Below are 26,317 nucleotides of genomic sequence, written 5' to 3'. Positions count from 1 at the left end.
GCTACACAGCAATCATTAAATCAGCAAAAGATTAAGTCCAGCCTGCCCATGTCAGATTGTACTTTTGCTGTGTACAGACAGCAGCTCCTTCCTTGTTAGCTTCTAGTGTACGTGGCAGCATATTTCAGTTCTTACAATACTCTAGTCTTGAAAGAAAGAAAAACAGCTTAGTAATAACAACTCTTAGAGAAGATATGGGTCCCAGCACTTTAAATCCCAGCCCTTGGCTGTTATCTATACGTTCATCCATGACAAAGACTTCCTCAAAGTGTGTATGTTAAGTGTAGTGAAAAATTACAAATGCATATGCAGGATCAGATTTTTGAAGGATCACAATGTGAAATGGACTTCCAGTTGAAGCTGGGTCTCAACTGTCTACCTTCAAATATCTCACTTGTAAGGCTGATTAAAAATGTTACAAAATACAGTGTCTATAATCTGTCTGTTAATTTAAAAACAAAACCAAGAAAACAGTAACTTTGCCAAAAAATAACTGCAGAGTCAAGACACTAAAATAAAATGAGAAAATACAATAATTTGCATTTTACCTGCATTTTACACTTTTGTGCATAGGTATTATGCTAGCCTTTAATAACACAACCATAATAATTTTTCAGAGGTCTCCAGTCTCTATCCAATATGCATAATGAACCAGCTCCAGGAATGAATCAGAACAGTGCTTTGAAGAGGTCTGTTTATCTCTAAGACAGATGCCTGTGTTGCTTATTCCAGGAGATGGCTGAGGTGTAATCAGTGTGTCAGCAAATTCCAGGAGGGGGAAAAAACATTCTTAAAGTTAAGGGTTATCTTAATTGTGAAACAAAGATTACTTCGCAGTACCTGAAGTATGTAATTGACATGTATGTGTATCATTTGAAATCAAAAGAACTTTTTCCCTTTGTCATACCCTGTAATGTGGTGTGCTTTGTCCTGCCCCTTTCAGACTCAGAGCATGGGCATATAAGGCAAGGCACACCTAGCACTACTTCAGTTCCCTCCCAATAGATACACAAACCATGTCAGGAATCTAACATGTTGCCCAAGCCTAGCTACTGTCCATAATCAAAACCCTTGACCATGTATTTATGCATGTGTTGAATCCTTGTTAGCATGGGCATCTGCATCTGTAGCATAAAATACACATTGAGCTGAGAGATACACCTGATCTGCCTGTTTTTTAGTATACAAGCAGCAAAACCTCAGGTACCTAGACCCTTCCAAAGATACATTTCCCTGTGTCTATACAGTTCAGTCCATTTGTTGACTGACTTCCTATTAAACTTCCAAGCTTCCTATATTCTGAACAGTATCTCCGTTTCAGTAATTTATTTCCGTGTTCTACATTTTCATGCTGCCCTAGATTTTCAAGCTTCCTACACCAGTATGTGGCACAACGCAGCCCAACTCTGCCAAGCAACAAGATGGCCTCCACTCACTGAACTATTAACTGTTTCCAGGAGAATACCAAAACTCCAGTTAGGCTCACAGAAGTCTCAGCATTTTTTACTTACTAGATTCTGGGACACTACATGTAGTATTTTGATCGGAAGAAAGAGATGAGATCCTGGGGAACGGCTAAAATTCTTATGGCTTAAACAACTTTCCTATCGGTGCAAACTTCTTCACTGTGGTCACTGCTGTGTTTCATTCTTCTGTGCCTGACATAAGCCTGGATTTGGCTGCACAGGATTGCTAAGCATCGCCAACTAAAGCTGAAGTCAATGGAAGCACAGCTTTGAATAAATACAGGGTAAAACACCAGCACTGTTTTAAACTGGGCTTGCTCACTCTGTTCTAGCACCTGCAGCAGGGGTTATTACTAAGAACACAAGGAAAACAAGTTTGTCTCATGCCAATATCCCAATCCAAACCAGCAAGAACAGCAACTGCAAAAAAAGTATTATGAAGTTTGGCTTGGGACATACATGCTCAATCTGCCATGATGGTGCACATGAATGATCACATACAGCAAGCTCTAAATACTCACTAAGCAGTCTTTAGCTCCTAACAGCTTCAGCTGTGATGCAATCCCACTTGCATTCTCAGTAAAGTTTAAAAAAAAAAAAAAAAATCTTTAAAAAGATAGGAAATCTGAGGAATATGGTCACATGGTAAAGTAAAATGATCGCTTTGCAAAAGAATAAAAAAACCCCTGTAAATAGCAAGTGTCACTTCCTTTGCAGCTTGGTGCTGGAATGCTGCCAATAACAACATGACTGACAACACAGATGCATGCAGAACTAGAATAACCAGAAATTTCAGCATTTTTTTCCTTATACTTGATTTCATTAAAATATAAAATAAAACATAAAATAAACCAGAACAAATAAGAAGGCATAAAATGTAGGTAGGAGGGAAAAATAGGGTAAATCTGTCTATGCCAATGATAAAGAACATTGCAGCAGAGCTACTAGTATTAAGTCTTAATGGAATTTTATTTCAATTCCACTTTCTTTTTTGGTCTTTCCAGTTAATTTTGGATAGTATTAATCTAAGGCAGATTTATTATGTTCCTTTAGTGGAACAAAAAGGGGAATGTTTTCTTATGTTATTATTGCTTTTGGAATGCCCACAGAAGAAACACATCAACTTTTCATACAGTTGTCTTTTCTCACTACCAACTGTAGTGCATTTTACTTTCATAGCTGTTCAGAAGTTCGCTGGGCAAAAGGTGAATTTTTTTAAGCTTGTTCAAAAAGTTTCTGAGAAAAATAAGGAAGTTTAATACAAATATAAAACAATTTCTAATTGTACACAGGTTATGGAAACATTTCCATGTAATTTGAAAAATAACATTTCAGAACTCTAGTTAATGATATTTAATCATCTTGTCTGTGTTATGTAAACATTTATAGCTAACATGCAAGAACTCAGGTTGAATCCAAAAGCCTTGAAAACCTGACCTACTCAAGCAATTTTTCCGCAAAGAAAGGTAAAGGTTGTATTCAAACTTTACCCCCTTATAAATTCTGAGTTCTAAAATGTTACCAGAAAACTAAAATCTTTCAGTGAAATGTTTGCAATTTTTATTTCCAAATGAACTAAAAAGCACAGAAATAGGAAGAAATACAACAGGCATTATATAGAATTACAAAAACTAATATAAATTATATTATTCAATTTAAAGGCCATTTTACTTTGCAGTTAAGATGAGATTCCCTTTTTGTACACACTTAATACACAGTCAAAATATATATAAAAATGTTCAGGCTTTATAGCCATAAGACTTGGCATGATAATCACTTAAACAGAATACCCTGACAAGTTACTGAATATTCAGTATTTGCTTGCAAACTGCGGGGAAGAAAGTAATAGAATTTACCCTGCCTTTTCCTAAATAGAGGCGGTAGCTACAGGGCAGACGGAGAGGAATACTTTAACTGTTTCCCTGGTTTAGGCAATTCATGTTTTGGAGTTGCAGGGAACAAACGACAATATGGCCCTACTGGATACAAACTATATATCTATCTCTTGTTCTATATTATATTGTTAATTTTTTCATCAGAGCCTTACTAAGCAATAGCCTACTTACTGTGGTCTTTGAAGCACCCTTAGCTGTTCTTCCAACACAGACTTTTATAATACGCCAAGCACACTACTTACATAATCACTAGTGTTATTTCTCTACCTCATATTCAAAGACAGTAAAGCACCTAGTCAAATGCTTAAATCACCTAACCTAATGCTTCAATAGTGAACACTGTTTATTACCAGCAAACATAAATATAATACACTTAATATTTCAAACATCTTCCTTTTGCGGTGAAAACAATTAGACAATGTGTTTAAAGACCCCAAACAAACAAAAACTCCACAACAACCAAAAAATCAAAAGAATCTACAAAACAGCTATTATTCTTACACCCATTACACTAGTGTAGGGAATGATCTGCAGACATTACAACTGACTGAGCACTCACTGACAGGATTTATGTTTAGTCATATTTTGTTCAATGTGATGCTTTAGATAAAAATCTGCTCATCAGTCCTGTGGCTGAATGCATCTCAAAAAGCTGATGTATCCACTTTCTATTATAGTTACTGATTCCAGTAACAAATGGTTCTAACACTTGTAAAATACAGGATTAAAGTAGTTACACCCAAGATGATCATCAATTCACAAAAACAAGCAAGTGGAAAAAAAAAGATGTCAGCAGTAGAATTTACAAGGCCATTCATTATACCCTTGAGCTATTAAAATGACATAATTTAACTGGTTCATTGGCCTGCTGTGCAAGAGTTCAATGCTGGTAAGTTACCTTTGGGCTTCTACCACGCTGTTCAGTAGAATGATGCCTGTGTTCCATAGCAAGGAAAAACTAACATTGACCTAAGAACACCTTTGCACGAGTTAAATGCAAACCTCAAATCACAAGATGAAAGCACTACAAAGATGCAAAGACTGCAAACAGAGGAGAAGGGAGTTTTGGGGATGCTACAGCATGAAAGGATCTGAATGATCACACTTCACAGTCTGGACCACATAATATAAAAGACAGTAGAGACATACTGTATAAAGAAGCTATTGTCTCAGAAAGATTTACAATAGGAACAGTCTGTCTCATGATATTATAGGATAGTGAGACAAAATGGGAGATAGAAAAGAATACAAGTAATAACTGTCAAACAGATGTCTGAGCACCATTGCCCAGTAGCTTCATTTACTGTGGCCACCACAGTAAATGAATCTCAAGGATTTCTCTTAAACAGAAACAGTGGTTTGTGTACGGTTACTGATCATCAGTGATGTGGGATATCTTGGTAAGGTTAAAAAATAAAAAGTGTCACTGAAATGTTTAAGCCTTGTGACAAACAAAATATTGTCTCTCACCCAAACTCATTGTGCTTTTAAGAACAATGTGACTAAAATAATATCTAACTGGCATATTTCAAGTCAGGCTCCTGTTCCATTTCTGTTGTGCTCAGGAAATAGTGCCTCCTGAGCAAAAAAACTTGTAGGTCCCAGAACTCCAGATAGATATTTCAACAAAAAAGGGGTAAGACATTTCATCTGTTCATACAGGACAAGACCTTCACCTGTTGGTTTCGAGAACTACCCTTAGAGAAGACAGTAATTTTGCCATTTCAATGCCAATATAGCCCTTTATTTCCAAAAGGAAACCACGAAAATGTTAAATATAGTGGGAATAGTGGTTCAGTAAGGGGTGGGGGTGTGGGGGGGTGGGGGTGTGTGTGGGTGTGGGTGTGTGTGGGTGTGTGTCATTTACCAATATTTACTCACAGGCCTAAACCAGGCCACAAACACTCTCAATGAAAAACAGCTCCCAGAGAAGACAGAGGTGACCTTTCCAGTGTGATGTCACTTTGCATCCAGCAGGATTTAACCTATTAGCTGCCATATACTTTTAATTACTAACATTACTCACGTAATTTGTCCAAGTCCTAACTTTATATTATTACAGCATGATTAATATGCATGACAAATTGTGGCACAAGTATTTAAAACCTGCTTTAAAGAGGTACACACAAAAATCGACTCTGCCACCTTCTTCCTAATGGGAATTGAGAATAGTTAGGCAGCAAATGTTCTCCATCCTGCGACTTTATCGATGACATAATCTATCATAGAATCCCAAGCTGTCATAGTCACCTTCTCGTAAGGGAAAGAGGACTACAGGCTCTCTCAAGCTGTGCACCTACTTCTAAACATGAGTTGAGGACTCCTGTATAGGCACTGGGATACGAGGCAATCCTTTTCCAAAAGTGTCATTATGTTAGAAATTTCAATTTAAGAATATTTGCTATTAACTATTTGATCAGCTTCAAAGTTACCACAGGCTGCATATATGCAACTGAACAGGTGGGAAACAACAGAAAGTAGCAATCCAAAGACCACTCATAGCATCAAGCTCCACTTAGAGGAAGGAAGGGCGGAAGGGGAGGAAAAAAAAAATCCCAGCCCAAAAGTATGTTTTAATTAAAAGCAAACTCTTCAAATCCATTATATGCAAGCAATTCCATTTCAGATCAAATTTTGTAAACAAAGAAGGAATTTTTCTGGTTGCAAGTAGTGAATCATCCCGTGTATTAAAAAAATTCAGTTTAATAACAAATTCAAAATTAATATATTAAATATTATTTCATATAATAAATATATTAAAATAGTAACTGAATCACACTATGCATACTTGCATCTTTTATTACCTAAGGGGCTTAAAGGCATACAGGATATGAGGAAAAGAACAACTGTCTCATGTACAAGGTGCCTGAATACTTATGTTAAAACCCTGAAAAACAACCAGAAGAGATATTTCTTCTTCTTAGAAGAGAAGAAGCCATAAGCATTTTTGTGTTATCAGTTAGGGGTTACGCATTCAAATTACTGCTGCACATTTGGATTTAATGAATTAAAATAATTCAGAAATCACATACAAGATATAGAAGTACATGTATGAACAGACAATTAACCAAAAGGAAATCTTCTTTATGTTAACTCTTCACAGAAATTGGAAAGGATACTCACAGGAGCAAGAAAAACGGTTTCCTTTTACATTATAAGAGCTAAACTGATTTAGCACTTGGCAAATTTAGTAAAGTTTGTTCCAGACAGGGAAAATGTCTTGGGATAAAAGCCTACCTGATTTGCAACAGAATTTTCCTTTTTTGTACAAGGTAATAAAGATTGACAGGCACCTTAAGAAATGTTGCTATAAGGAAAGAACCAGGATGTTCAGCCACTTAAGTGCATTCAGGGAAACCGTAACAAGTTCAGCATGAATACCTTGGACAACAAACGTCTAGGAAAAAGTCTAGCAAGACTGATAAAAGACTTAAAAATGTATCAGAAGAAGTCAGGAGAAAATAATGTAGCCTCCATAATCAGTCTTCACATACAGAGGGGAAAATCAGGTAAACAAGGGTAAACATCAGGTAAACAGTAAGAGACAAAGCAATATTATCTATCCAATTCAATAATAGACATCAGGTGCATGTGAACACTGTCATCAAAAGGAGCCAGAGTTGACAAGGCACAGTTAGTGGAACAACTAAAGCTAGTCCAAGTAAGAATGTCAGTACTTGTGTATGTCTGACCAGCAAAATAAAAATGAAAGAACTGCAGTAACTGAAGCAGGATATGAAACTATAGATGACAAACACTGTTTCTAGCTTTTATGACTGAAATTCAAGGATGTCTTCTCTTTAAGAAATAACAAGCAGAGATAACGTAGCATCATACGTTAATGATGCAATATCCTGGAAAGTATGATTTCTGGTTCTTGAAAGAATATGATATGGCTGATCTAACAAGGACTTCAACATAGCATTTCATATGGTGCTAGAAGCAAAGTAACTACATAAATGGGGGGAAAAATGGTAATTAGTGCAACTGAGGTAAGAAAGAAAATGACAAAAAGGGAAAGAAGTGATAGTGCTAAACAGAGAAATCTGCTAAAGAAAAGTAACTAATGGAGTTTCTTAAAGACAAATCTTGAGACCAATTTTATCAATAATGTTGGTTATTAAAGTAGGAACACGCTAATAATATTCATAAGATATCATCAATACAGAGATCAGCTCATCATACAGAAAGCATTGAATTAATTTGAAGAACTGCAGCAAAGCAGGATGGTATTTAATAGCACTAACTACAAGGTCATGACCTCAAGGACTCAATTTTCACTATAAACTGGCACCTCATCAACCAAAAGGACACAGAAAGAAGACAGACAAGAGTTTATTAGTTAATTTCTGGACAATTATAAACCATGAGTAAAATGTTAAGTGTGAAAAGGTAAACAAAATTACAGTGTATGAATGTATGAAAAATTCTAGTAGGGTTGCCTTTTGCATCTATCCATATCTGTATTCATTTTAAAAAAAAGCTATTTTCATTGTATTTCTTCTTTTAAATTATTCTCCTTCCTCTACACGCCCAACAGAGCCAAGGACTGAGCTGTATTTTGAAACATTGAGCAGTTCAAGTTTATATTCAAACAAGGCTACTATGTAAGCGAAATAGCAAGAAAACTTTCCAGTTTCTCTAGAAAGTGAAGCCTTCCAAACAAACTGTAAAATCTACTACAATCCATTTTCAAGTAGTTTTAAATGGCGCACACGATGTCAGTTACTTCTCTCTTGCCTGACAAGAAAAATTTTTTATATAAGTAATCTACTATTTCTACTTTGAGAAATCATGTCAGAATAGCGTGTTCCTGTTTAGACAAGGGAGGTAAGACTGCCTGCAGAAGCTTGCATCAAAACATTACTTGTAAACTCTGCTGACAGTTATGGTTGATTTTATTACTCAGAAGTCACAGGTACAGCTTCATTTATTAGCAGCCAAAAGTAGCAGGAGCCACCAAGCTGAAATGTCAAACCCAGCCTAAAGTTTGCAAGATTTTATTTGCAGAAATTCTCAGCCACAGGCAGTGAACAGGTATATTGCCATCTTGGATTACCACATATGAAAACACCACAATTTCACTTTCATTTTGTATTATATCCTACTTTTTCTTATCCCTGACTTCTGTTTCCTCCACCCTCTTGTTCCGCCTTAGTCTTCCTACTGAACAGTTAGCTGCTGCTTAGGGCTTTGTGAGTTTTAAGCCCTTTCTGTTACTGTGAGAGGTTTCACTGTTTTCAAATTTTCTTTTTTTTTTTTAATGACACAGGAATAAACAATATGATCCTAGAAAGAATACATGAGTAAGAGAATTATTTAACGAGATGAAATATTAGGTCAGACTGTTATGGTAATCGTAATTTAAAACTAAAAGGTACCTTTACAAGTAGTTTAAAGAAAATTTCAAAACCACAAAGTATGTTATAAACATTTGGCAGACTTGGTTATTATACATCTTAATGGTTACTAAGCACATCAATAGATGGTATTAGATTTGGTTACAAGCTATCTGATAATGTGTTGGATCGTAACAATCAGTACATTAATAATTTATTAAACCTTTACAAACGTACAGTTACTGTAAAGGTCATGTAGTAAATGGTAGTAACACTAGCTACCTACATGTTAAAAGCATTAATGAATTAACAAGTCTCCTTCACAAAGTAAAATACTGCATTAAAGGATCTGCCGAAAAAAAGCACTGAGCAGTAGTCTGGAAAACACTTCCTTGTGAGACCACAGGGAACATGAGAGTTTAATATATTAGATTTAAGGTTTCTGAAGTATGATCTGTTGACTGCTGTAAGGTCATAACATTTCATGATTGTCTATCACATGCTGCTACTTCTCTACCTTATTTCCAGCTGCTTAACACATGATAAACTTTACAGAGAAGTTTAGATTTCTGTCTTTTCCATTCTAGGTGTCTCCCTGATAAACTAAGCAGATACAAGCTCTCTTGGACCTCAATCAATGCACCACCAGTAATATACAAACAAGAACTGCTCAGAGCAATTCAAGAAGAGCTTGTCATACCTGCATGAGAGATTTAGAAAAAAATATTACTGAACATGCGAAAAATGCATTATTTGAACTAAAGCACAAGTACTTTCTTATAAATAAGGGTTAAATTTTCCAGTAAAATTTTTTCAACTTAACACTGCCTTTTTAAAATTTAATTGTATGGTCTGGAAAGATTGATTTTTTAAAATATTTTTTTAGATTAATAGGAAAGAAATAGAAAAATTTGAAAGTCAGAAATAGAAAGGAGAAAAAGAATGACTGGATGGTCATGGTCATGTCAGTGGAAGGCAGGCTTGAAAAACTGATATGATCTAACATTTAATAGAGCATCTTGCAATGCATTGTTCTTAGATACTCTAATTTAATAAAGCAACTTTGTAAGCCAAATGAAACATAATTATTTTAAAAAAATACTATTTTAAATATCATCAGAAAAAGCAATTGTACAAACAGGGCATAAAAAATAAATCTAAAATTCCATAAAAGAACACCATCCCGGGTGAAAGTAAAAATGTATGTATAAAGGATAACACTCAGCATAGCTGAGCTAAGAAGATGGTCCAACGATACTTGGCACAAGCTCTAAAACTATTCACCCATTTCATGCCTTTTTTTGTTTAAAATGCTTTCAGGGTAAGAACTGTTCGTTACATACATTGTATGACATGTAACTAGAATTAAATGGCATTTCACAGTCAGATGCCAGTGAGAAAGTTTTAGTAAATCATGATGGTTACTGATTTTACCAGCAAAGTAAAATCTGGAAACAAAAAACTGTCAACTTGGTCTTAATTTTTTATTTATTTGTTTTTTTAAATAAGGCTAGAGGCAGAAGAAATCTGAGGTTAGCAGAAGAGATAAGCATAGTAAGTTTAAGATTGAAGAAACATCCAGGAGACCTTTTAGGATGTTAAGAAAGACTTCGTAAAAAGTGAAAACCCTAAAATTCACACTTCAACACACACACACCACTGTAGTGAGGATTTAGAATACAGACATAAATACATAAACATTGCTTTTTTTCATTATGACCATGTAAAAGACTAAGCACAACCACTAAAAACTTTTAAAATTACAGAAATAACTGGTAAAAAAAAAATTTGAAAAATAACAAAAAAATGAAGAAAATATAATTAGTTTGGTGGTTCTAGTTCCTGTTCTTAAATTTAGTCCATCTACTCATACAGTGTAAATAAACTAGGCAGTAGTGATAATGTAGTAGTATTGATAGTATAGTGATGATTTAAACTTCATCCTTCAAAATCAAGTCAAAATCACTGGGTTGGCCTTTTTAATTCTTATCAGGTAGAAATTACATAATCATTCAAGACAATATGGCAACTCCTTCCTTTTCTTTTTTTTTTTTTCCCCTTGCTGGTAACTAACAAACAGCAGTAGTAAAAGCCTAAAACATTTCCATTGCTTCAAGCAGAATGAAGCAGCAGCTTCCAAGGAGGAATTATGAATTTTCATTTTATTTTAAAACACTTGAATGGTAAAATATTCTTTTGGATTCAAGTGTTTTAAAATAAAATGTTTGTTATGTTTTATTTTTAGCAACTTTCATAAGAAACTATAATTCCAAAGACTTCCTTTAGGAAATAAATCTTACTCAAAAAAAAAGCCTTTACCACTGAGAGCAAAACCAAGAAAGCTTCAGTGGGTGATTTTCTTTGTTTTGAAGAGCCATTCTTATATATAGAAGAGATTAATTCAGAAACATAACACATTATAGATAGCATCACTAGTTGCCTGACATTTCTCATAAAAGGTCAGCTTTCAGTTGCTTACAGTGTTGCCAAAAATAACTTTTTAGGGTGAAACTTTTTAAGATGAGCACCTCTAGCAATAATTCTTCCATGTAGGAAAGATGAATTTCACCGGAACATCCACTTACAATTATGACACAAAAGAAAATTATATCTATAAAAAATGTCCACGTTAAAGACACAATGCTTTTCTCATTTTATGTCAGAAGCGGTTTTCTGTCAGTCTGTGTGAAAATCCATCCCAAGTCACACATTCTGGAAGCTGGGTGCAGGGACGGGGAAAGAAAATCAGTTCAGCATGTTCAGACTAAGTTATCACTTGGTTAAGATTTCTGAATTTCTAAGATTTAGAACATCTAGCTAGTATTTCTGAAAACTCCATTTTCCCTGAATTTGTTTAAACCTACTTAAACCCCCTCATGCTATTCAGTTTGCACAGGAGTAATTCCCTCAGAGTAAGAGAGCACAATTCAGCTTATGATTACAAGGGTTTATTGGGCCTTCCCCTGTACCTTGAAGCTTTGACATAGCGGAATAGGGAAGGCCAACTCAAATGAGAAGCCTCCGTTAAAAAGGGCATCAAAAAGCAGGAACAGAAAGAAGTCGAAGAAGGGAAGTTTGAAAGGAGTGGAGTTGAACAGTTCAAGGCTGGATGAAACAAAAAAAACGGGGCCATGCCCACAAAAATCACACTTCACCCAAAACTGAAACCCATTGACAGTATAAGCTCTGTACACATTACTTTCATTAACTTTGTTAAACCAAGAACAACCTGTAGAGTTGATCAAAAGACTCCAACTTGGCTGATGAATCATGTGAAGGTCATCATCCTAACATGTTACAGAATCTGTTTTGCTTAAGTATTTTACTTAAGCTCTAGGAATTTAAAAGAAATCTGCAATTCTTGCAAATTTTGCAAAGCCATACACAAAAAAAAGTTAGGAAGTGCAGGAGGTAGACTGCCTGTGCAATTTAAATTCTACCATTTTGCATTAATAAACCATAGCTAAGTTTCAAAACCATTTTTCTGACAAAACTCTATCTCATCCAGTGCCCATCAGTGATGTTTTTGAATAATTAAGAGGTTGTTTGTTTATAGAAGTTTTATGTTGTTTCTTGCAGAATTTGGAAGATGTACAGAGAATGACATAGACAGTTGAAGGAAAAGAAAAGTGGGTCTCAATTAAGGAAATTAAATATTCTTCTTCTTTTCTCTTCCCTGATGAAAAGTTCTTAATTCCTGAATAACTGGTATGTAACTTAAACTAAAGCTTTTCACAAGTAACAATTTGTTTTCTTCACTTTTTGGTGCCTAATTTGAGATTCACACAAACAGCAAACTTAGGGACAGTCAATAGATGTTCTGTTTTCAAAGAGCTATACATGCTAAGTATTTCAGAAAAAGAATCAACTTTTTAGTCTTCTAAGATTGAATATTGAGAAGAAAATGATTTCCCCAAACTCTGTGCCTCTTATTTACATCTGTAGAATGGAGATGACACCACCCCTTCTCCTAACGGTGTTGTGACAAAGCAGATCAATATCTATGCTGATCAGCACAGTGCTTCTCTTCTATAAGATCTTAGAAAAATTGACAATTTTATCTCTGGGATGAGTTTGAAAAGCATGCAATAAAAAGACAAAGCTACATTACACAATGCTACTGGGAACTTGTAGGAAAAGACAGAATCATATAATTGAAACTTATGAAAATGAAAATGTTGACCAAGTCTGACGATACACAAGTAAAGTTTCTGCGACATTTCACAACTTGCATTTTTTAAATTCTAAAATTTATAAGTAATAATTAAAAGATTATAGAAATAGATCTTAATTTGTGTATACAAAAACAGTACATTCATCTAGCTACTGAGACACCTCCTTATTATCGGTATGTACAATATTCTAATAATTGCTTAAAAGCAATGCTTTTGCACTTCTCATAAATTTCTACTAAATGAAACAGGGAAAAATTTAATAAAGAAGAAATAATGAAACAAAACATGGTAATGGTACCCTAAATTGAGTTACAGAATGTATAAAATGTCACAATAGCCTAAAACCTGAAAAGTCTAAACATGCTCTGACATACTTGTTAGAAAATGAGAATGGAAAACTATTACATTTCAACTCGCACAGTCGCTGAAAAAATAGGTTTAGTTTAAGTATGAAAAAGAGGCAAATTATCTCAATAACAGCAAAACTTATTTTGTCAATGTAGTTCTAAAGCAGGTGTTACTGGAAATTAGTAACAACTGTTTTTTGGAGAAAATGAACTGCTTATACATACACAGATATAGATTATAGATGTACATACATATATATTTTGTGTATATTTATACACAGAATGCTACCATTACTAGGAATGGAAAATTTGCCTAAAGCTTTGAAATATGCATGGTTTATTTCTCTCATACTACATGTTCCACTTACTCTAGTTGCTGGCTAGAGGGTGGGAAAAAAAAATCTCTAAACCCATATGGACATTTAGGAAGTTTCCCTATAAAAGGGAAGTTATTAGCCCACATAGCACCAGAAAGAATCCAAAGGGAAATTTAGCTGACCTTATGCTGAATAAATAGGAATTAGAAAACTCTGTTTCCTGCCCTTTCTGAAATTTTATTTCCACCCCACCATACCAAACAAGCAAGTTGAGATGAGAAATGGTAAGAACTACTTCAGGCAGCATCTTGCGAAACTATGTACTTAACTGGGCTTGCAATAGGCTAGAAGGGCACAACAGTCTGATTACCCCTGAGAGAAAGCAATAACTTCCACCTACTTCTATTGTTCCTCCCACTTGAAGATCATATGGAATTTCTTTACCTAGCTTTTGATATCTTCTGACAATAAAACCATGATTTTTCTGAAGACCTGGAATACGAGCAAACAATCCTCTTTCATGCCTAAAGAATATGGTGCTCCATTTTCAGCAGTTAATTGCAACAAACAATTATACATGAAAAGCTTTCAATACTGATTTCTGGGAGTTGAGAAGACAGAGTGGGGGAAATAGGGAAAAGAAAGAGAAAAGAGATGCTTTTTCTATCTAAAGTCTGCTAACTGCCATTGTGCTAAAGGTCTTGAACTGATCCTTTTCCTTAAATAACATATTACATGTTACTATGATAAAAGCAAAAGCAAAGCAGCATGCTTATTTTAGGAAAAACAGTGAAGTTTGTAAAGGCCTTTATTTCCTGTGGGAGTTTATGCCACAATTTGGAGTAATGTTTTGATTTAATTTCTAGGACAAGCATCTTTTATTTATGAGTAGTATTTTCAAACTTGTGACACTATCTCAAGTGATCAGTAGGGAAAAGAAAAACAAACAAAGGCCAGAGAGCCTTAGAGTCTCTCTCAAAGGTCATCACTGTATAGTTTTGGTATGATGTTTTTCTCTTCAGCCTAATTTAAAAGTTTTTGAAAGCACAGTAGTCCACCCAGTCCAAGCAAAATTCAGATGTATACAGTTTAAGATCACTATATAACTTCAAACTAAGCAGCGCTATCTTTTAGCTTCCCTTTGGTATGCTTCAGCCAGGAATCACTCACGAGTGACCTTAATGAAAGGGGAGCTATTTCACCAACTTCTAAGAAATGGAAATGTTCATCATCCACTCAGCAAACTCTAATTTTCTTCTTGAAAATCACCTGGAACAGGAAAACATTACTTTTCCAGGTCTCTATTCCTCTTACATTCAATTCACAAGGGCAGCCTCTAAGCAAAAAAATGAAAACTGGGGAAGATGATCCAAGAAGGGAAATAGCAAAATTGCCATGCCCTTCACCTTCCCTTCTACCTTACCTCCCAAAGGAAAGACAGGTAATTCCTTTATCAAATCTTTAAGACAAAATTACTGATTCATTGTTCTATATTAATACCTTTAATGTTTTTAAGGAAGTCCTGCCTATATGCGGAGTTGCTCAGAATATCAACTGCATACTGAACTCGCACCGTTGCTCTACCTTCACTAACTTTGAGGGCTTATCTATGCTTCCGTTGGTTACTTAAAATCAAGACAATAATCAATAAGTAATTAGTGCTCAAATCATCATACTTTAAATATGAAACAGTCATGTGCTTTTTCTTTTGTACTGTTACTGTATTTTAATTAATTTGAAAAAGCAGACATTTAGAACTCAATCAAATTTAAAATCTAACAAAAATTGTAAAATACTTCACAACTACTAAGGCTAGAATGTCATGTATTGCTTGTATCTGTTACACTGGAAGACTACTGAGATACCATTGCATGTGTTCTCACATTTTAATATTCAGAATCAGCCTACTTATTGTGCTAGTTAATAGTAACAACAGAAGCATGTAAAAAAGGAGGAGAAAAAAAAAGTGGACTAAGTTACTTCCACAACAACTAGGTCCTTTTCTTTTTTTTTTTTTGTTCATAAAGTTGCAGGCTGCCAGTACTTGTGTGTCATCATGTAAGAAAAATTATAGATTAGACTACACGTTAAGACACCAGTAATGCTACTAAGTATGGTTACCTACTAAACTGTCAAGAAGCCAGAGCCCAGAATGTCAAATTTAGAATAAAGAAATACAGTCTTTTAAAAATTAATCTTTAAATAGACTTATTGCATACAACTATTTCTGGTTGGAAAAAAAAAAAATCTAGATTTAAACAAAGACTTTAAAATGACAGTCACCATAGTGTATTAGCTTGTAAAACACCTTTACTCATAAATATAAAACTGTATTTGTTACACTCATGAATGTTCCAATACTTGAACTCATTTTAATTCAGTCATCATTTTTAATACACACACACACATATATATATATGCTAACATGCATTTCAGGTTACTGTAGTGCTAAGAAACAGAACTATGACAAACAAGCTACAGCCAATTCATTGCCTGCGAAGAAGTTAGCACAAACATTATAAAACTGAAGTTAATAGTGTAGTTAACATTTTTTTCCCTAGGACTTGCAGACAAAAAATACTCTGCATTAGTTTACTGCATATGCGTGTATATTTGTATGTAAGTGTGTGTATGCACATAATTTATTTTGAATATCAATCTGTATTAGCATGGAGAAAGCTAAGTATGGGCTAATATCACAGGCCTGAAGAACTTTAAATGTTTAAAGGAAGCAGCTTCTTAAGGAGCTGTCTATTAATCATCTACCAAAAGTCACACTGGAATTATAAACATCATACAGTGGCCATTCCCTTGCCCTTCATTTCACTCAACAAACAACTACAGGGTGTTTAGTACAACACATGACAAAGTACTTGTGCCTGCTAATGTATTACTAATTAGTGTATCTATATCTAAATGTATAAATATATATTCATACCAACATATATTTATGTATATATACTTATATTTATACACAAACTTGCTGCATGTTTGGATTTGCTTTTTGTTTAAGTATGAAATATTGAAGTTATATATAATTTCTAAATTTAGCTTATAATGTTATCTGGGTCCAGACTAATTCCTATTGAAATCAATGAAGGAAAAAAAAAAACCACCAACCCCCCCCTTAAAACCTCAGCCTCCCTGCAAAAGATAGCATGTTAAAACTATCTTTATCCACAATAAATACCATCTTATTTATTTCTGCTAGAGAAATATTTATCAGTAAAGCTGCCAAGAATGACTTGATGTATGCCAGAATCTTCAGAGCATCAAATTTCTATGCATTTTTTAAATCTAAAACTTGCAATTGTGCTTTTTTAATTGTTTCTAAAGAACATTACTCAGGAAGCAGCAAAACTTGAACAATTTCTGGGAAATTGTTATAGTGTTGTTGTTATTAATCATCCACGGGGCAGATTTCCTTAATTAGCACACTGGTCTCCAAACATTTAATTCCTTCTCTATCTTCTCCACCGTAAAGAGAATTTCTTATCCATGCTTCCAAGGGTCTATTTCAGGCACTATCAATCCTCCTAACCCCACAAGCTGTGTCCCAGTATCTTCATATGGCCAAAAGAAATACGCTATTTACCTGAGAGAAGTGAAGAAGAGAATTCTGGGAGCAGCTCAGAAACACGAGATGACAATAACTCTCTTCAAGCCCCACCACTCTGCTGTAAAAAGGAACTGAACCATTGCCCAGGTCCCAGGGACAATCACTTAATGTCAGCCTCAAATGCCAGAAATGGGGATCACCTAGCATAATGGCACAACACTATTGCTTGTCACATGACAATCACAATAGAGGACCTTCACCTGAACCACCCAGAAGCCGAAGAATAGTCAGAAGAACAAGCTGGCCACATTTCTACATTTCATGTCTGGCCTTGTTCCACATCTATTCCTGCGATCTTATCTCCAGCTCTTATTTGCTACGTTACATTTCATTCCAGACTGACTGCTTCTTTTCTTTTCCCTTTCTACGATCAGCTTTGTATCTTCGAATTTTTTTTTTACAGTGCAATCAATTTTCCTCAGTAAGTATATGAAAACAGTCTCCTTCAAAGCATTTTTAGTTGCCTCTCAACACCAATCACAAGGCAGATGCCAACAGAATTCCTACTAATTGATATTGTAAACGTTCAGATATGTTCCGCAGCACAACTCCTTGGGACAGATGCCGATTGGTTTTGACATACAAGGTGCACTAATGTATTACTCAAATTCAGGGATGAAGACATCTAGCATGTTGCTTTATATACACATGTTCTTAAGAGAAACATTTTCAAATTCAACTTTTTTTCCTAGAACTAGATATATCAGTAGCTGAGTATCAGCTGTATTCAAATATTACAGACTCAAAACACAAATCTTGATTATAGAAGTTTTCTGCTTAAAATTTTTGATCACTGAACTAAAAAATAGGTATCATTGATGTTAATTCAACCAGTAAACATACTAATATTTTTCTTTTTACTTAGAACATCTTGAGCTTCATATCTTATTAAGGAATTAATTAAATATAAACCACAAATTTTAGAGAGTCTTATAGTCTCAACATAAGAGAAAAGAACGGGTTAGCACAAAGAACTTGCTAATGTGCATTAACCTGTTGCTAGCAAGTTTACTGAAAGGTATTTCTGAAGCAGATCAAAAACGCTCAGTTATGAAGGGTGGCAGATGTACATGGATAAACCTGCAATAATTACTTGATAGTGCTGACAAGCAGAACGTACTGTGTCAACATATTGCCCAATTTCTGAGGGGGGGGGGGGGGGGGGGCAAAAAAAAAGAAAAGAAGAAAAAAAGACAACCAGAACCCAGGCAGCAAATATTAAACTCTCATATGAATTTGAATTTCATTTTTATCAATGTAACTAAACTCCTAGCGTTAGTATGGTTTCAAGTCTTCTTTGGCAATTTGTTAAGTATAGGAGCAACATTAACCCAGATTACAATCTTGTACGCAAAATTCATCAGCTTGTGTTAAAAAGAGCCTAATAGGAAAAAAAATACAAGTTTTCTGAGTCTCTGAAATCAGACTGTTATTCCAGCTGGTGCTGAGAGTAGTCTAAGTATTTGCTTTCAGTTGAACAGGAAAATACCAGCTTAAATTCACAGAGAAGAAAACAAGTTTCCAAATTTACATATTGGCTAATACCTTAGCTTTTCAAAACCTTAATTTTAAAATCAAGGGAACTTTTCTTTAAAAATATTTATCTACTTTTTTTCCTAGTGATGACTAAATACCTGCTAGTTTAATTTGTGACAATTTACAGTCACAATAATAAAGTTGTGTATTCATTGAAGATGTATCTCACTGACCAAACTACAGAAATAAGACCATTTACTGTTGTTTTCCCTACTAATTCAAATTTACCTGAATTTGTAATGTCTTACATGTAGACAATTTAAATAAAAGAATAATTGTAAATTGAAACACATTTCCTACTCCTAAAAAATTACTGGGAGCTATATTCATTAGCTTTTGTGTTGCTGTGCTCGTGGAACATAGTAGTTTCACCAGGCATATTGTGTCTAAAGTATAATCTTTCTCCCGACTTCAGTGCTACAGAGACATTGACCAGCAGTTCACCAGAAGCCACTCCGCCTTCATTTAGGGTAGCCAATAAAAAATTAGCAACTCTCCCTTTAAACAGAATGAAGCAGCAAAATGAAATTTCAGGGCTGACTATAAGGTGCCCTCTTTGAATGATACTGGAAAGTGCTTAGGAATGCATATATTTTACTTCAACAATCTCTTAAAGTAATGGGGGGGGTTGGTTGGTTGGTGTTTTTTTTACTTTGTCTCTAATACTAAGTGTCAATCTAGATGCTATTCTTACCATACTGGTAAGTTAAAAATGTTTGAGAGTTCGTACTTTGTTGAGAAAGCGATTACCTAAAGAGAAAGCATACATGAATGATTTCACTGTATTTCAAAACAGAAATTTTCAATTTGTCTGAGACTAAAAAAGCTAACCTGGAAGAAATTTGAGATTCACTTCACCTTGTATAGATATAACCACAAGTGCATGCTCTGCTTTTTTCAACTTAAAATGGATTTCACACCATGACAGGTTTCATTCTGCATTAAAATTGCAAATCTTCTATGTGGCCCAGTTTCAGCTGCAATTGATCTGCTTTGTCGTCATAGATAAAAAAAAAAAAAAAAAACAGTGAAGGGCACTGCAGCTTTAAATATTTCAGAGCTATGTAGCTAGTAAATAGACTCCATTGCAATATGGCTCTGAAGGTCGTGTCCTATTGTCTCTTTTCCCTGCAAATATTTTGAACAGCATAAAATGGTTTATTTTATACAATACTTCCCTGCCATTTCTAAATCATGTCAATTGTATTAGGCATTTCCTTACTGGAAAGGACAGATACGCCACTCTTTCCATACACACCCACGCTGCTTCTAGATGTATTCAAAACGTCCACTGTGAATATAACAGCAGGGTGTACATATCAGGCGTATACAGCTTTTCATATATATACCTTATGCAAACAGACTCCCTGTTAAATCCCACCACAACATAAGGACAATTAGTTATTTCAATGGTGATAAAATAATTAACCGGATATCAGGTCAAGAAGCATCTTTGGTTAAAATTAACATGCCAGTTAGAAAACTGAAGCCAGCAATTTTAACGTCTCCTGTTTCTCACATATGGGAGAATATGAAAAAAAATTATAACACACAGCAGCAAGAGCACATAGTCTGCCAAACCTGTTTTTCATGAAGGAAGGCTACTACCTTTCGGATGCTAAAAAAAAAAAACAACAAAAAAAACACAAAAAGCCCTGTCACATTTAAGAATAAGTTACAAGAAAAATAAGACTGCAAACCTTAAACCAGAATTTGGAATCTTTGTGTATGCACTCCCTAGGATCAACCCCACTTCTTTCATATAAGGTGACTATTCAATGCAAATATGAGTTATGGAGATGCCTCTCAGATAGAACAGTAACGTGAAACACCCCCCTGAAAAAAATACAACTTTGTAATAGCTGTCACCACGTAGAAGGTGCATACAGTCGTTTACCTGAAAAGGCAACAGATTGTTGCCATTGTCCGTCCTGAACGCGTTGTCTTCCATCCAGGATTTGGGGGTTAAGGGTGCAGCCCGTGGGAACTTCGGAGGGGCAATGACATTGCTGGAGAACGGTTTTTTAAGGGGTGAAATGGGATTGAGGGGGGAGGGTACGCCGACCCCCACTCCCACGCCGACCCCCACTCCAACTGCCCTTCGAGGGTCCCTACCAGCCTGCAGCCCACCCCAAGGGTTGGAAGGTGTACTCCAAGCTGCGTTTTGATGGTTATTCCAGCTGGAGGAGGAAGAAGAGGAGGCAGAGGAGGAAGACGGTTTGCTGGTCATGATGGGCTGATGGCTGTAAGCAGCATTTCTCTGGGCAAAAGGTGCCTGATTAGGGCTTACAGGTGACCTCCGCTGCTGCTGCTGCTGCTGCTGCTGCTGAGCTTGCTGCTGCTGCTGCTGATGTTGGTGGTGTTGAGTCTGAGCTAGGCCAATTTGAGGCGAGAAAGTGCCACCAAATACAGGGTTGACATGGTGCGGAAAATTCTGGAAAAGCATTGTCCCATTGACTGGAGTAATCCCTTGGAAAAAGCTATCATCCACCGTGTTTGTGGTCCCTGTAGACCAGGTGCTGCCGAAGGAGGGAGACAAGGAGGTGCCGGCTGCAGGTTCTTGTTGAGGCTGGTGAAAGCTCAAGCCAGGCAAAATGGGAGACTCCATCTGCATCTTCTCCTTGCTATTTTGGGAAGGAGCCGATGTGCCGATACTAGTCACTGAACTGTTGTCTTCTGGTTTGGGTGTCTCCGACGAGATGGGTGTAGAGGGGGCTTCTGCTGAGTTTGGATCTTGCTGCTGCTGCTGCTGCCGCTGCTGCTGGGGCTGGGCTTTGCTTTTGTCCATCAGTAAATCATCCTGCATGGTTTGCGCAGCTGAAACAGTAGGGGAAAAAACCACAAAGACAGATTATTAACATTGTCATTCATACCACAAACCAGGCTGTTTTAATCATTTGCCGGCCAAAAATCTCATCCTATTGCTAGTGCTATGCTACAGCAAGTTGCAAGGCAAACCCGTAATCTTCCCCCTCCCCCATTTAGGAATATGTAACCTTTGATCGTGCTAGATTGCCTTTAAAATATTTCTTAAGATGCTTCACCCTTTTTGATGCCTTGTTTCCCTTCAGTCTAAATGAGAGATATGCTTATAGGGCAGAGATATACAGCAATTTCGCCACGTCTCTTTTCTCTTACACCGGAACTCAGAGCTCTCACCCTGCAATGAGAAACTGATTCTGGTTCCTGTTTTTCCAAGCACCCTCCTCCTCCTCCACCTCCTCCCCCTAGTTATTTGCATACGTCAATAAATACTGCTGCGTCCTTCAGCAAGGTTAAAAAGACACCAGTCTTCACTCTTCTCCACCCCCTTTTCTATTAGGGGACCTTTAAAGGAGCCGGGTACCGATTTTCCTTAATTAACAAACAAGCTTTCAATTATTTACATTTATCAGAGAGAAAGCACACACGAAATCTCGCACTGACACGGGAGCGGTTCTTAGCTGCACGATCGTTTTCTGGCCTTTTTCTGCCGCACGGCTCGCCGCTTGCTTAAGGCATGAGAAGCGATCGCAATGACGGGAGGGGGGGTGTGAAGACACTCCGTGTACAAAGCCACCGACGGGTGTTGTATTTGCCTTCAGTGACCTTACGATCTTTCCGTGTAAAACACTTTTACATCAAAGCAGTCCTTTGCTTAAAGGTATTTCTACTCGCTGTATTTCTCTATGTATGAAATTATCAGTAATTTGTTCATCAGAAAAAAATAAGGTCAAAATGAGTGGATCTGGGAGGTATTATTAGACTATGATGTTTCTGATGCTTTCACAATGAAAAATAAAAATGGGGCAAATTGAAATATCTAAAATATGGACATGCCACATTTTAAAATCCATCTTTATATGCACAAGACAAAGACTAGTGATGCAAATTATTTGCTAAATCAATCCATAAGTTTAAACTTTAAAAAGTAAATGTATGTAGAATGGTTGAGTCTTATATCTGCAAGAAATGTTCCTTCATATGAAATAGGACAGATCATATAATTTGATTATTATTTTGAAACACAGTAGTACTAATGCATATACAGACATCAATGAAACTAGAACAGGAACCTCCTCATTTTGCAGACTTTCAGTCAATTGATGAGATTGTTCTAAATCTCGAAAGTATTTTAAATGAGCCAAAAATCACTTTAATTGAGTAACTATGTTAAAGATGGTCACCGCTGAATACCTAATTGCATTTCTGTTGAGTTAATCATATGACATGTACATTCCTAAGATTGCATTTTTTTAGGATTGTTCTTTTAATGTAACACAGTAAAGTTAAGCCAAATCCGTTAACTGTTTAAGAAAGGTGGCAAAGAGTGAAATCGATGACCCTCTCCTTTCTGACATCAACAGTTTTCAGATGGTCCATGTGCATCTTCAGCATTTTTTGTTTCTCTCTTTCTTTCTTTTAAATCTCTTCTGAGCCATACACACACTTTTTAGTTAAAATGAATGTCAGGACAGGTTTCTGCTATCTATTAAGTTACTGCTCATGCTCCCTATTATTTACCTGTTCAATATGTAAACCGAACAGCAAGGGTTCATGAACAGACTGTATAGTGAGACAACATTAAGGCAAGTTCCTAAGAAGAATGGAGTAAACTATTGCATCTGTAACAGGCAGCTCTGCTGCTGCTGGAAAACCTTGCGAGGCAGTTTAAAGCAATACCGCAGTAAGCCATAATATACCAAGCTCTGTGTAGCTTTCCATTAGCTTCATTTCTATCAAAATCACTATTACTCCTAAGGCTACATAAAATCACTGATGATTCTACATCAGAAAGAGAAGAAGATTATATTTATCCCTCCCCTAGTTCAGTACAAATGAAATGTTAAAATTGTGTTGTCAATAAAGTATATTTAAATCAGTTAGTCATCAGGTTATCTATAGTGGCAAGCACAGCAGTTGCTTCAAATATGTACCTTGACTTAGCTAGTTGTTTTTGAACTTTATCCTAAGGACTGTAATCCACATTCATTTTCATGCTGCTTCTTAAAGGTAAAAATCACTGCACAATTCAACCCTCTTGTCAAGGTCAAGACCTACCTTTAATGAATGAAGCCAGTCTGAATGGAAAAACACTGCATAATAATTGACTTTGAAAGACAGGCCAGCCAATGTCTAATGTTGGACTAATACACAGTACCTCTTGATTATTTGCTGGTGTAAGTATTTGTACAAATTTACAATCCAGTACAGGAAATCTATATCCCCATAGCAATACCAGCTCCGTTTGCATGCAATAACCCACGCACTCAACACAGAAATTTTTAAGGAACAGTTACCTTTGGATTTTCTGTATTTAAAGATCAACAAAATGACAGTATATTTATTTTCTTCTTTCAGGTTTGGTATATGACAAATAGTCGACCACTCTGGCAAGAGCACTTTGACAACTGGAAGCTTTAAGCGCATGCTCTCCCAAGGAATCATGGGGTTTGAAGTCTTACCTATAGATGGCATTTCACTGCTGCCTATCCTGAAAGGAAGAGGGCTCGAAAGGAGAAAAAAAATGCGTGCACACTCCCTCTTTCCAGGGAAAATTGCTGCAATCTGAATCACCAGCTCTGAGAAAATAAATATCTGTCAGATTGGGCTGAAAGTGAGTAATTAAATAAGACCTTTTAACAGTTTAATTTATAAGCCCAGATCAAATATCTACCTATTCAGAACAATCGCTAGACAAAGAAATAGTTCTAGTATTTCCAAACTTCCTTCCAAACTCCAGGCTTCTAGTATAAGCTCATACCAGCTATAAAATATACAGCTATTACAAAGGAGATTGTGTCATGTTGCTTAGCTGAAGAAAATATTAAATAATCACCCATCATAATTTCAAAAAACATTCTGAAACTCAAATAGGTCGAGTACGAAAATCAAAATCAGCACGTAAGCAAAAAGTTGTACTATTTGAATAGTTTCCAATTTCCAAGTTACCACTTTTTCATTACTGATTTACTGTTACTGCACTGAAAATTCCACCAAAAAATAAGCTACTCAGAAAAAAAGGAAGGTGCAAATTTTACTATTTAACATTCCAGCTACTCTGTACACTGTGGTTCCACATTTCAACTACCTCCCTTCCACTACCCACAAGCCACATATCTCCAACCTCCACATCAATACGCAGCCTGACAGGAGTTCCTCTCATAAGATATTAATATTTTGATGATTAATGTAGTTTGGGTGAAGTTTTCAGAATTTCATTTACTGGCACTTGTGTTCTGTCTTGTATTGGTCCATGAATTATTCTGGATATTTATTCTGGGTAATTATTCATAATACTAATTATTCAGGACCAAATACTAATGCTTGTATGGAAATTACATAGTTGAAACCAGAAGTGGTTGATTTTTCAAAGGATGAAATGTGCATAGCTTTATGGGTGAAAAAGAGATGACTAAAGCTGAGAAAGATAAATTAGGGCAGCTGAAAATGGGTTGTTAAAACACTTATGTCTCTGCTTTCTACAGTCTGTTTATGTTGGACTGTATGGTCTGCCTGCCTTAAATCAATGCTGTAATGAGTTTCTCAGCACTTGCTCTAACCTGTTTGTGCTACTCTGAATCATTAAGGGCAGGAAAACTGCTTTCTTACAGCAGTTGAAAATACCTCATTTGTGGAAATATCCCAGCTAGCACAGGGCTGGCTCTAGGCGTTCTATACCCCTCCTTTATGTCCCTATTTACTTCTGGGTTATTGCTTTTCAGATGATTTGAGGATTCATGTGGAAGGGACCGCACCCTTGCTGTCAGTTCTTCCCAGAAGACAGCTTCACTTTGTAGATCAATTATTAACATAAGGAGAGTGCTCATTACGATATTCACAAATGGAGAAGCACTCCAGAACCAAAGAAAATCAGGATGTAAAGACAGTTTTTGATCAACTAGCCATTAGAAGAAAAACATTGTTTGTTTCTACCAGCCAACTCTTTCGTAACTGGAAGTTAAAAGATAATAACAACAGCTGTATCAGAACACAAGAGCTTAGTTCAATCTGGTATCTGAATTACTTGACCTGGGCCAGTTCCAAAGAAACAAATGTAAGAAAGGCCCAAATAAGCCTAGCTAATTCAATTAACATTGTATTGAGTGTATTTTTATTTTATGAAATTCATTATGAAGCAATTTAACCCTACTATGACTAACAAACCACGCTAATCTTTTTGCCAGAAAGTGAATATTCCAACTAGCTTGAAGGTTAAAATGAAGCATTATGCTACTGAAAAAAATGAGTTTTATTGTAGAAACATTTTTCTCAGTTCAGATTTGTTTCATTTTAGCTTGAGGGCTCCTTGTCTCTTTAAATATGGAATCAAGTACATTAAAAAGGCCTAACTGATCTTGTAATTTAATTTTACATATTACTATCATAGCAGTTAAAATGTAGCTTTGCCAAAATAGAATACTTTCATATTGCCAGGTTACTTAGTTTTGTTGAAAACAGTGAATAATTCCAACAGTCTTAATGTTGTCAAATCAAAAGAAATGTATTAAGATACTACTCCTTCATTATTCGGCCTCTTTTTCAGGCCTTGCTGAAATGGTCAGATAAATATTTAATATACCTCCATATTATTCTTACAGTAATTGCTTGTCAACTTCTTTATTAAGCTTAAATCTGTATAAA

At 35.8% G+C, this 26,317-nt stretch overlaps 1 protein-coding gene across 7 annotated transcripts in view; it reads right to left on the bottom strand.

The window, feature by feature from the left end:
• The window catches only part of CPEB3 (cytoplasmic polyadenylation element binding protein 3), a 100,617-nt gene that overhangs the window by 70,795 nt on the left and 3,505 nt on the right, over positions 1 to 26,317 (bottom strand). For 4 of the 7 annotated variants that reach the window (XM_076338795.1, XM_076338792.1, XM_076338793.1 and 1 more), the window contains exon 2: positions 20,592 to 21,511. In XM_076338795.1, the coding sequence (XP_076194910.1) occupies positions 20,592 to 21,500 (909 nt within the window). In that variant the 5' untranslated portion in view covers positions 21,501 to 21,511. Of the gene's footprint in view, positions 1 to 20,591; positions 21,512 to 21,738; positions 21,847 to 23,973; positions 24,131 to 26,317 lie in introns of those variants that run through there. The other 3 variants (XM_076338791.1, XM_076338794.1, XM_076338797.1) reach the window with 3 other exon arrangements.

The sequence above is a fragment of the Aptenodytes patagonicus genome, chromosome 5, assembly GCF_965638725.1.
Source record: "Aptenodytes patagonicus chromosome 5, bAptPat1.pri.cur, whole genome shotgun sequence".
Lineage (NCBI taxonomy): Eukaryota > Metazoa > Chordata > Aves > Sphenisciformes > Spheniscidae > Aptenodytes > Aptenodytes patagonicus.
This window is presented reverse-complemented; position numbering and strand designations above follow the sequence as displayed.